At 42.7% G+C, this 12,583-nt stretch overlaps 1 protein-coding gene across 1 annotated transcript in view; it reads left to right on the top strand.

The window, feature by feature from the left end:
* PGBD5 (piggyBac transposable element derived 5) overlaps nt 1–12,583 on the top strand; it is a 68,776-nt gene that overhangs the window by 39,550 nt on the left and 16,643 nt on the right. Inside the window, exons 3-4 of the mRNA XM_081998291.1 lie at nt 21–155; nt 12,181–12,361. Coding sequence (XP_081854417.1) covers nt 21–155; nt 12,181–12,361 — 316 coding nt within the window. The remainder of the gene's footprint in view (nt 1–20; nt 156–12,180; nt 12,362–12,583) is intronic.

The following is a 12,583-nucleotide window of genomic DNA, read 5'->3' on the forward strand; positions in this document are numbered from 1 at the left end:
GCCCTTCTTGCCAATTGCAGGTACTACATGAGCCCTTGATTGATGAGGATCCCATTTTCATTGCCACGTGCACAGAGAGGGAGCTGCGTAAGAGGAAAAAGAGGAAATTCAGTCTCTGGGTTCGGCAGTGCTCATCCACTGGTTTCATCTGCCAGGTGGGTTTTACCTCTTCAGATGTCTTGATTCAGTTCCAGCAGGCCCTTAAGTGTATTGCAGGACCAAAGGTAACAGTCACTTCTCTTCGTTGCCTTGCCAGAGTCTAGAATTTGAATGCAGCAGGCCTCTGACTCGTACAGATTCTAGATCTGACGGACAGTGATGACAAGTTCCTGGTGCTCTGTTTGCTGTATGATTTAACTGAGGGTGCCTGTCTCTAATACTGTCCATCTGGCTGCCAGCCCTAAGCTAATTAAATTGAAATGGAGTTAAAAGGTCTGTCTGTTTGTACATCCTAAGTTTATCTAAATGTCTAGGTACTGTGACTTCTGCCATTTTTAATGAGTCAGCTTCTCTAAGTCTAACGCTGCATCTGTGATAGCCAGTGATGTCCAATAGGCTAAATCAATATGGTATCAAGATGTCCATTTTTCTGTGAGAAGCATATTAGCAGGGATTCCTATTGCATCTCTTTTCACACTTCTGCTTCTCTACTGAAGAAATAAAATCTGATGTGACCTCAAGGTGAGATAATGAACTTGAGTGGGAGATGTTAAAGGGTTTGTTTTTAGTGTTGTAAGGCATGGGGGACAACTTTTTATATTCTCAAATTCGCCAGTTGCTGATGTATTTTGAGTGCTCTTGAAGAATCTGGCTGTTTATTTTGATACCTAGAGGTGAAGGGGCAGGTATTTTCTCAGATTTCTTTTTTCCAAGAGCTTCTGTGAAAACGTGGTATCTTGCATGTTCCAGAGCAGTGGAGATGCAGGTAGGACATGCACACTGCCTGCTCAGGCTGAATGCATGTCAAAACTGCAGGGCCTGTGGATTTGCTGCAGTTAAACATTTGTTTACAGTAAAATTTGATCCATGAATCACTAAGACTGTTTAGGTAGCTGTGCGAGAAAAGAGGCTTGCTGGGAACAGAGGTTTGCATTTTCAGCAATGCTGTTCACTCTGAGAAGAAAATTAGGGTCATACATCTTCCGCCCAGGTTTTAAAGCAGTTGTTTTGTCCAATACAAAATAGACTCACCTTGTGAAGCATCCTTGGAAGTTTCCGCTCTCAAGGCTTTTGGGAAGTCATTTGCTACACAGAGGCAGTGTCCTTAATCTCCAAGGTGAACTCCACCAGTCCCACATACAGTTTATTACTGAGTAATGGGTACAGCGAGCACAAAGTTTGCTGATCTGTCTTGCCATGCTCCCCCCAGCCAACTGCCACCAAACTAATAAGTTTTCAGACATGCCAGAGGTTTCAGATTCTGAGCTATAATTACGTTGCACCTCCCCTCCTGTCCATTGAGAGAGTAAATTAATGGAATGTCAAATGAAACAGAATAGATGCTCAGCACCACCCTAATCCTCCTGCTCCCTTAATGAATTAGATGATACTCATGCTTCACTTGCATCCGGATGACATCCAGGGTCGTCTTACCAACTGCCTTCTATTTTCACTCCATGGCTTGGCTGTAATTATCATCATGCTAAAATGAGAGGGACCTTAAAGAAGAGTGAAAAAGAATATACAGGAACATGAACATTCATGCTAAAATGGAAAAACCTAGTCTGGGGAGGATAGGGATCTTCACCTATGGTATGCTTGCAATGATACATTCAGTTATGTGTCACACTTGCAATGGATCTTGCAGAATCCAAAGCACTTATGTGGTGCTTGTTTGGTTTATTTAGTGTATTAAAACAGGGAGGTGTTTCTTCTGTGTTTGACGTATGGAGAGCATTGATCTAAACAAGTAAATCCAATGTTTTCCCCCTTCATGGGCCCACTTTCCTCTCCATCTCTTGTGAAACTGCCATCGTGAAGGAAAGACTTGTTGCCTGATAGTTAAGGACTGACTACTCTTAAAGAAAAAAACATCACCTGTCTGCTGTCAGAAAAACCTTAAAGGACCCACTTGGTAATATGTAGAAACTCTGTAACACTGTCTGGATTGTTTCCACATGATAATATTGAGGTCGTTTTATTCAGGATAAAATATGACTATAAACACTTCATAAATCAGGCTAATTCAGTTTCAAAAGTCTGAATAATATATGTCTATAAAAAGGTGAGGCAGCCCAGGCAAAAGAGAGGTGAGCTACATATGACCGACTCTCAGGAATGGAAGGAACCTCAAGAAGTCTGTGATGCTTCTCATCAAAAGAAAGGTCCTCTAAAACCAAATGATGAGCCTGATGTTAAAAATATGTCCGTTTGAGAACATCCCAGTTTTCCCAGTGATCTTCTTTTCCTACAGTGAAAGGAGTTGGTTGGTTTGTTTTCCTAATGTGAAATGGACATCAGTGTTTTGAAGTCACATGCTGAGCTACTCTGTGAACAACTCCTGGTCGACACCTCACAGGGCAGTTGTGTTAATGTTAGGAGTTTTAGCTGCTTGACTCCCCAAATTCCTCTGTCTGCTTGTTCTCATGAACAAAACTCTGAATCACTTTTTTGCGAGTGAGTAAATACTTCTGTTTGATTGTTTATCGTTTGCTTTTTTAAGCAAATGGTGTTTGGTCAGAAGTCCAGCCCAGCAAGCCATTCACGGAACAGAAGTGGCATAAAACCAAAATATTACTTGTGGATGTAAGAAGGTGCATAGGCTTATATATGCATAACATAAATAATGTGTATATATTAGACTACTTTTCTGTCTTCTGTAATACAGATAACCTGACTCCACCCTGACAGTTACGTCTCTGTTTTAAGCTGGGTGCACAATTTCAGATCGTGTCTCTGCTTCAGAATTTCTCAACCATCTTGTTGCAGTGAATAGCTTTCTTGCTGAGTATCTTTTCATAGTCAGCTGGCCAAGTGGGAACAGGCAGGAAGGACACATCATTTAAACAAAGTAAATATACGTTTACAGCAGCTGGGAACATGAACAAAACCTTTCAGAGGGTTAGAAGGGCTCCAGGAGAGCTGACTTTGTCAAAGTAGGCAGCAAAACTGCCCTAATACTGTTGCCTTTTTCAGCCATCCTTGATGCTGGATATCACGGTGGCAGCAGCTGCTGCTGCAGGAAGGGGCTTGGGCCTTCTTGTTTCTTTCTAATTCAATGAGAACAGCAAACTGAGCTTGCAGGACCTCAGGTGTCCCTCTCTGCTCCGTCTTCTCTTTTCTCACTTCCCTCCGATATATTTCCCTACATATCGGTTACCACTAAGACACTTCTCAAACAAATATTTTAATATCTTGATTGCTGTTTAAATGATCACAGCAGCTTAGAAGTGTTTCTTTCTTTCTTGGAGTATTTGCTAAGTCATCCTATTGCTCTAACCATGTCAGTTTTTATTTCTCTCTTTTTCTCTCAAAAAGGCTGAAACACTTCCTTGTAAAAGATGTTCATAAATACGATTGGTAGGACATTTTCATTTTAGATATAGCGATAGAGCTCAACAAAAACTGCTGAGAGTTCCCAAATATCTGATCAGGGCTCACTATTTTGTCCTGATAGGACACAGCATGCGCTCTCCTTCCTTTTCTTGTGTGGCTCATAAGGAGTGAACACGGTCGTGAGTAACTATTACTAAGTGATGCCTAGTCCTTGGATAGCTCCTCCTGCACAAGAAGGTTTTCTGGGCATTTTGCAGAAGGAGAAGGAAGCACAGGAGGCTGGTGCCATGCACTGTGAACCCCACAGGGAGTCCGGCAGGACAAGCTACTCCCATAGTGCCTCGTCCTGAACCACAGGCCCTTGGCACAAACATAACCCTGGAGACAGTCCCTGACCCAGAGCCATCCATCAACAAAATGGAAGGCACTATGTAGATGGTAAAGAGAACTGCAAAGGGACAGTCAGGCAATATTAATCACTGTGATAGGTGGTAATGGAATTAGCTCATCAACCTAATTATTTGCTTTAAAAAACTATGATATCACGGTGGAGAAGAGATAACTTTATGGATGTGTGCATTCTTTCCTATTCCTTGGTATGAAATTTGTTCTCTGAGGCTATTCTGGACATTCTTCCCTTCCCACACCCCCTCCTCACTCCCAGCTATATGGGCTCTGCACTTGCTTTTATTCACTGGCAGAAAGTTCTTGCAAGAATGCATTTCATTTTCACTAATATCCCTGTGAAATGTGTTGCTCAGATTTATGAAGTCCTTTAGATCCTTGTGCTGGGACCGAACTTGAGTTTCCACCTTCCACTGCTTACCCTGAAGAAGTGCTAAGTCATAACACATTAAGGAAAAGGAATGTGTCTCTGCAGATTGTCTTCCCACGTTACTGAACAATCAGCCACTTGCACTATAGTATTTAAAGAGTGCAACCTGGATCAGGGTGGCCCCTGCATGAGAGGGTAAGAAATGGCGCTCTCCTTGAAGCACAGCGGTCTCTGTGAAGTTGAATGTCTGAGATGGCTCCACAGACCAGTGGCAGAGCTCTCAGTTGCAGAAAAAAAACCTAAACAATGTAAACATCATGCTTTCATAGTAAGTGCTGTAGTTCATTCTTGATTTCAAATAGGGTAAATGCAGTCAGCTCAAATACTTCATAACCCTGTTGATTTTACAGAGCAAGAACTTGCTTCCAGAATTTAGAGAAACCAAGATAGTGCCCCAAAGAATTTATAACAACACACCACATAAGTACATTTAGTCACTGGGAAAGGGAGGGGTAAATAAGCCTGGAGTGAGTTTTGTTTTCAAGGTCAGAGTTGCAGGGAAGTTAGCCATCTGTGCATTTGTTTAATAAAGCTGCTCAGAAATGTTGGTGTATAAGCCTGTTCAAGTTCTGTTTAGAGATTAGTCTGAGCCCTTGGGTTTCTTTAAACAGTGCCCTGATAATTTCTATGTTGCTGGAACAGTTGCATCTGGAACGCACGGATGTAGCGGCTGCTTTGAGGAAATTCTCAAGGTCAGGCTTTGGCTGGGAGGGGATCCCAGGAAATCTGATCACCTTCATTTGTCAGTCACTGGTGGCTGGAAAATCCTATCTGTTTTCTTCCTCTGGCTTCTACAAGGCTCTGGCTTTTTAATGCATGTGGTTTTGCATCGTCAGCATCTGAGAACCTCCGATCTCAATTAAAAGTCAATTATCCTCTTGCTTATAGGTATAAGTGGGAAGGTAGTTTTGCAGATGTGTGATGGACCAGCTCCATTAATTTCTGTGGAGTTTACAATCTTACCATGTTTATAGATGAATGGGAAAAACAACCATCTAAATGAGACCTAAAGATGTCTCCCAGAGTTTACATGCAGTCCCAGTGTCTTATTTTCAGGTGAGAATTAAGGTTATTTTTTTTAGTTCCCATCTGAGGTGCTTGGCGTTTCTAATGATCAAGCTACCTGCATAGTTGTTTCTTTTCTGCAGGTGTTCTCAGTGCAGCACTGCCTGAGGAAGGAGGCTAAAAGCACCAGAGCCTCCTCTCTTCCTTACTTAATAGTTTTGCCATAGGAATGCCTCTCACAGATCCCATCCCTTTGTGCTGGGTCCTGTAGGAAGGTCAAAAAGACAATCCCTGCCCTAGCAAGTTTAGCATCTAAATGCAAGAAGGAGGCATAAGCCTCCCATAGCGAGTCACTTTAGTCCGGGCACTGTTTGGCTGCCCAGAGACTCTGCAAGCAGGATGCATACAGCAGTATTTGTTTGCTAACGCACGCAGCAGAGAGCGGGGACCAAGCTGCTGCTGGGCACCAGTACGCTCCCTGCTCCCGGTGAGCCCGCGCAGGCCAGGCAGTCATCAGCCTTGTTGCTCCTTGGAAATGAGCTGAGTCCTTGATGTCGCTGAATTGTCATCTTTTGTTTTTTTTCTTGAGATTTTATAGCTTTTATGTAAGTATTTTCCTCCTTGAGCTACTACATGTTATCCTCTCAACCTTTATAGCACTTTTGATAGTTTTTACTTTTCTTGTCTTGCATCATTTGTATACCTTCTCACTTACATATATCCTCACTTATACACCTTCTCACAACTCAACAGTAATTTTCTTAGAAAAACTGAGACAAGGCTGTGCAATTGTGTGTCACCAGAGTGAGGCCTCAGTCGTGGACCTGAGCTGGGCTGCCAGTTACATAGATGGAGCCCGATGAAGCAACGCTAAGAGGGTAGCAGCACCAGTATATAGGTTAGCAGTTGCTTTGTGGGGATTGCATCCTTTCTAAGAAAGGTATTGAAGAGCAAAAGGAAGGAGCTTTTGCAGAGGTTAGCACTGATTTCTAACCAGGCAGAAGGGCAGCATGGAAAGAAGCAAACGTGGCCTTGTTTAGCATCAGTGGTTGGATGCCTGGCTTCACAGGGCAAACGCAGGCCAGGAATCAGTATACTGAAAAGGTATAGGGAGGACTAAATGACAAAGGCCTTGTCTCCATTTTCCAGCCCCACTTCCATTTGATGCTGCAAAGAAGAGGGAACTGGCAGAAGGCTTAGGGGTTAGGGTTAGGCAAGTGCTCTCTGGGGCAGAGTGCTGTCTGGATGTCAAGATACATGTAAGCAAGGACAAAGGGAAGAAAGATGATTGCATTGAGAGGAGAGCCAGACAGTTCTTAGGTGTTTGAAAGAATAGGAAAGGCTTTATCACAGAGTTGTTATAATGAAGGCGCCTGACTTAAATGCGGCTAGCCTAGAAGAAGCTATAGAGAGAAGTCAGCATTTGGTGATCCACAGATTGTAGGTTCACCATACAGGTAAGATGTCGTAGTGTCCCCAGTGATGATGCAATCCCATGGAGGAGAGATTTCAGGGGCAGGAAAACAAGGAGCTTTATTTTAAACCATATTGGGCTTGCACGGTCAACTCTACCAGCATCTCCCCACTAGTCTCACTACGATCTTGTTAGAAACTTTGATGGACATGTACAGACAAAACAGAGATTTGCCAATACTCAGCACACAGCTGTTGGCTGGATCTGTGTCTTAATGCAGATTGAAATATTTCAAAATAGGAGGCAGAGGGAGAAGAGATGGGGACCAAGGAAAGAGCTTTGTAGGGAAGAGTTCCCCCAAGAGCTAGATGGGAACAGAATGGGAAAACTGTGTGTCCCTTGAACGCTGTTTTCAAAGTAGCCTTTAGAGGAGTAAGAAGAAAATGAAGAGAGGCTCAAACCAATATAAAGATCTGGTCTCAGTAAGAGCACCATCGGTGGTGCCAACAGCTGCTGAGGAACAGCTAGACCTAAGAGCTGGCTGAGAGGAGGGCATTAAAGAAGGGGGGAATATGGGCTGCAGAAGGTTTGGGGTAGGACTGGAGGGGAGGATCTTGTAATGGCAACAGTTAGAGAAGAGGTTTATGACGAGAGAGGAAAACAGAGTGAGGCAGGATCTAGAGTGTGGTGCTAGGAATGAGCAGTTGAGTATTTGGCTGTGAAGTCTATAGAAAAACAAAGTTATTTTTTTGATAGCTATTCAGGATCCAAAAAGTATGACAGTACCATTCTTTGTTCTCTTGCTTTTATAACTGTGTCATCTAAAAACTTGGCTTCTATTCTGTGGTTGTTTAGGTTCTGCCCTTTGTGAGATATTTTGCACAATGTAGCCTTCAGAATATTCCTCCTGTTTATTACTACCCCCGCCCTTCTTTTTCTTCCAAATGTCATGTATTTCATTTGAGAATTGTACCCTGGGGTGCTTCAATTATGTATGAATGTGGAGTATTCGGGATGTGCTATTCAAAAGTGCTTTCAATTTACCATCTGAGCTTTGAATATGTGTGTAATCTCCAATATTTTAGTTTCTAGGGCACTCTTAAATGTACAGTCAAGATGCAGCTTTTGTTCCTAAGTGTTCAAGTTTTTTACCCAGTTTCTAACGAGACCTTACAAACCTTCCACATGGTTTTTCCATAGAGTAAATTGCCAGCATAGAGCAAGGAAATTCCTGTTGGCTTGTAGCACACATGTCTACCCTGAGACCTTCCATCCTCTGGTGGCACTCTGTCCAGCAGTCTGCCTCTGTAGCCAAACGTACTTGGTTTGAGTTTCTGAATGACAGGTGATTGGCTTACCTCTCATCTGTCAACATGTGAAATCTCCTGCTCAGAAATGTGATGTCTTTTTCAATTGCCTCAATGTGTAGGAAAATGATCTTTCCAGAACAGTTTGCACTCTTTTTCTTGTTTTGGAAGAGCTCAGCACAGTCTTCACCCATACCCTGTCGCTTGGGCATTCAGGTATTTTGACTTATGCCTACTTTGGCATTTGTGATGGGAGGAGGCAGAAGCAGTTGTTGGTGGAAGGAAAGATGAGCCAGAGACTGTGAAGGTCTTTCCTTACTGTCAGGCTTTTAAAGGGAGGAGACCAGTAAGATGCTGCATGGAGACTGAAGGCAGAAGAGCGGAGGGTTTGAGGGATGAGTTAAATGGTGTGAGGAGAGAGCTGGTATTGTGCACAGGGGATTAAAATGTGTTGGATTGAAAGTGTCTGGTGCAGTAGGGCTGCAGTAAATAGAGAGATGGCAAAATTCAACATGTAGCTGTTCTGTTAAGAAACAAATAATTGAGGGTTGACTAGAGAAAGCTCCGTTTCTGTCCCAGCACTGCAGGATAAAGAGCTTCAGCCTGTAGTTGCCTTCTAAGACAGATTATGTCCCATCTGTAGAAGTTAATCCATTTGGTGCTGTAGAGAGAATGGATCAGTAGCCACTAGAAAAAGATACACAGTAAAACTGATCTCTGCAGATATTCGAGAAGCATTGCTTTGACTGTCACCTGCAGAAGCAGAGATGTTGCTGCCAACATCTCCATCTGTTGTCCAGCGGCAGTCGTCGGGCCTGTACTTCTGATGACATGTTGCTGTTGGAGCACATGGAAAGGGCACAAAGCTCTAACACTATCACAGGGCAAACCAGAAGCTCTGGTGAATAGTTTAACAAACATTTTTGGGGACCAGCTTCTGCCTGTGGCTGTGAAGGTCTTCCAGCCAATTTCTGGCAATTCTGCTTTTTCTGCAGACTGCTAACTGTTAAATACCACTTCTAATTCATTACAGAATGTGGGGGTGGGAATGCTGTGAGCTTCAGTAGGCAGGATCTTAATGATTTGAGGTAGAATGAAATAACCTGGATGAGAGGATGGGGAGAGGGAAAATAAAGGCGATATGGGATCCTAGGCACTTGCAAGGATATTTGAAGCTATGCCTTTGCCAGTTGTCTGTACCCAGCCGCTGTCTCACAGCAGCCTTGATACCTTCCAACATTATGCTGCTGTCACCCATCTTCACAATAGAGCTGAGCATGATAAAGTTTGAGTGATACTTCTCTAAAACAAGACAAATTGTGCCAAGAAGAAAGGCCCTGGTTGGATAGGCAGGAAAATGCCCAAGGAGATAAAAGGGGGGTATATTTAACATTGGAGGAGGGGGGAAGGTTCAGTAGTAGGTATGGATGTTTTGGTAAAAGGCACTGGGGAGGTGAACAGAGCAAGGGAGGATACGAATCACAAGATGGCCATTACAAGGAGCCTCGAGGTAGAGGGGAGTGCAGAGGGAGGCTGCCAGGTGCACAGGGAACTCTGCTAAGAAAACCTATGGAGTATGTAGTATCCTAGTAGGAAAATAGTGATACCTCAGTAAGCAGTTGCATGGTGGGCATGTGCTTTAAAGTAGCCACTTGCAGATCCAAACCAGCCCACAATGAGGGACCAATTGGCTCACCAGCAGACTGTCTTATCCCTTGGGGGATACTCTATAAGGAACATGAAGTGAGCATGGAGCAGGAGAGACTCTTGGTTGGCTAAGACTTACTGCAATAGGGGAGGGAAGGTGCAGGACATTTCCTAGATTTAGAGATTCCTGCTTTGTTTTCAGCTCAATTGCTAATCCAAGGTCAAAACTAATCTGTCTGCATCTTTTATCTCCACTGCCTTGTCTGTAGATTTTAAGGGCTTGATGTATGGTCTCTGTGCTGACATACTAGTAAGCTAATCTTAATTTCGATGCCCATAATCATGAAATACCTTTGATGTAAGTTTGGAACAATCTGTCCTTTCTATGCATTTCACTGTTAAGGTGCTCTTTTGAGCCCTGATTAATAACCTCAATGACTTACCGTAATTAGCTAGTTCTCAGCCTTAGCATTGGGGAAGGCAGAAATTTGACAGCTTTCAAAAGTGAGTGGAGCATGGTCAGGGAGGCTACAAACATTCCTCCCTTTGTCCTCATCTGGTAACTGTTTCTATCAAAAAAGGGATTTTTAAAAAAATTTTTTTTTAAGATAAATACTGTATATTTAAGACTTCCTTTTACTATGTGCTGTACTTCTTTTTAGAATTAGCGTGTATTTGTCCTTGCACCAACTTTGTTCTTTAGCACATCAATTACTTCAAAATACAAATTATGTCTCATTTCTCAGAGATTTTATATATAACACTCTTCTCTGGGTTCTGTTCCATGATGCATGAATTGCTAGGGAATATTACATTAATATGTCTAGAATACCAGTGCTGGGAGATACACCATCTAAAATAGGGAGAAGCTGTTTAATTGAATTTTGTTCCCCTCTAAGATCATTGAGGTATAAATTACTGGGAGTACTACCACCAGCATGCAAGCATTTTTGTTCTCTGAGCATTGTAATAAACTTTCCTTTATGAAGGAGCATGTTGGTAAGAGAAACAGATGCATATACAGGAAAGCAATGCTGCATGCTCTGGATGGTTGAGGTCTCAAGCAAGTTTAACAAAAGCTCACTGTGGATACATCACTCCAACAAACAAGGCAAAATTCCTTTTCCCTGCCCCTGAATACTGAGCAAGTTCCAATTTTTTCTCTGATGGGTAAAATTTTCTGGAATTCCTAAAATAGTTGAGTATTTCAGAGCCAAAGTCATGAAGGCAGGCCTGGGCAAATTTTTCAGAGAATTTGCATTTTTGTGTGTTCCTAAATCTTTTCAAGCTCCACAGTGTTACAGTATTGTTTGAGTGACTGAGCACAGTGTCTGCTGCTTCTCATTTCTCTTTCTAGCAGGATATTTCTGCTGACTCTTAGAAGAAAAGGGTCAAATGCCTAGTTGATTTTAATAGATCTTCAACTTTGGTGAAAGTTATGCTTGTAAAATACTGTTAGTGAAATAAAATTGAAGGTTTGTGTACAAAGGAAGGGTTATGAGCTTTTTCCTTCTGCATGACAATGCAGAAGACTCCTCTTCTAGAGGGATCACTTGTAGGAATAAAGGAACAGCTTTACTTCAGTGCTCTTTCAGTTGGTAGGTGTACTAGCTGGACTGTGTTCAGTTAATTATCGTCACATTACTTAAGGGATAAATGTTCCTGCACTCTAACACAAACATGTACGTCCCGCTACAGATGCTGGTGGCAGCTCTCGAAATGCATAGCATTGTGGAGTGCACAGTAGGAGGTTGCAGGCTACAGCTACTGCAGCCTGCTACAAATGAGCCAGGCATTTCCCTGTTAACAGCAGGATATTGCACTGTACCCTGGTTCCTGGTACAATCTGTTTTGGTGGGTTGTCTCCAAATCATGATCTAAGTAAAGGATCTAAGAATTAGAGCTGTGCCTGGAGAGTTTGATGAGGGTGTTCTGGCTGGTTGGGTATTGCTGGCTCCTCTCATTTGTGGGGGTGCACATGCACTTGTGTCACAGCCTAGTGGTTGCTGCCAACAGAAATAAATCTGAACGTTACTGCAGTGAAGCTAATGGGCCATTTCCTTCTGGCCATCTTATAGGGGCCTTTTTTGAAACTGAAGTTCCCATGCTCTCCTTTTGCTGGCAGCATTGAAGCCTGTGCAGATTCAGTACAACACGTAATCTCAGTTATGAGTGGAGTCTTTTCCAGCCAAGCAGACAATCTTCAAACTGCACAACAGTGACAAGAACCTCAGGAAGTCCTTAAGCAGAGGTGAAGGACACTGTATTTATCAGTAGCTGTCACAGCTAACTTGGGGTGCTTTTAAAGCAACAGCCCCATGAAAGGTACTTTATCAGTTAGCAGTTTATAGAAAGTATCTGCTGCCTTGATTCTCAGCTTGTCTCCAGCTGAGCTGAGCAGGTATGGTAGCAATTGCATCTGCTCCCTCTGGGATTCCTTATAACCTTCTGACTTTTCTTACCATTTCTCATTTAAGATTTATGTCCATCTCAAAGAAGGAAGTGGTGCTGACGGGCTGGATGCTTTGAAGAACAAGCCACAGCTTCACAGTATGGTGGCCAAAAGCCTTTGTCAAAATGCCTCTGGGAAGAACTACATCATCTTCACTGGCCCAAGTATTACCAGCCTGAATCTCTTTGAAGAATTTGAGAAGCAAGGTGTGTATCATTGGGTGACTCACTGGGTTTTAATGATGACAGACCTAGGGGCCTTCTGCCACTGAATTAAAAAAAAACTCACAAAAGGCTTTACTGGTATTTCAATTCCTTGTATAGATAAGTTGGTCATCTCTAAGAAATGTTCTCATTCATGAGAAGGTACTGCACAGAGGACTTTCTAAGTTGCTCTTTAAATCTTCTTGAACTTCAAAATGAGGATGT

This window comes from Phaethon aethereus (assembly GCF_964289735.1).
Source record: "Phaethon aethereus genome assembly, chromosome: 3".
Taxonomy (NCBI): domain Eukaryota; kingdom Metazoa; phylum Chordata; class Aves; order Phaethontiformes; family Phaethontidae; genus Phaethon; species Phaethon aethereus.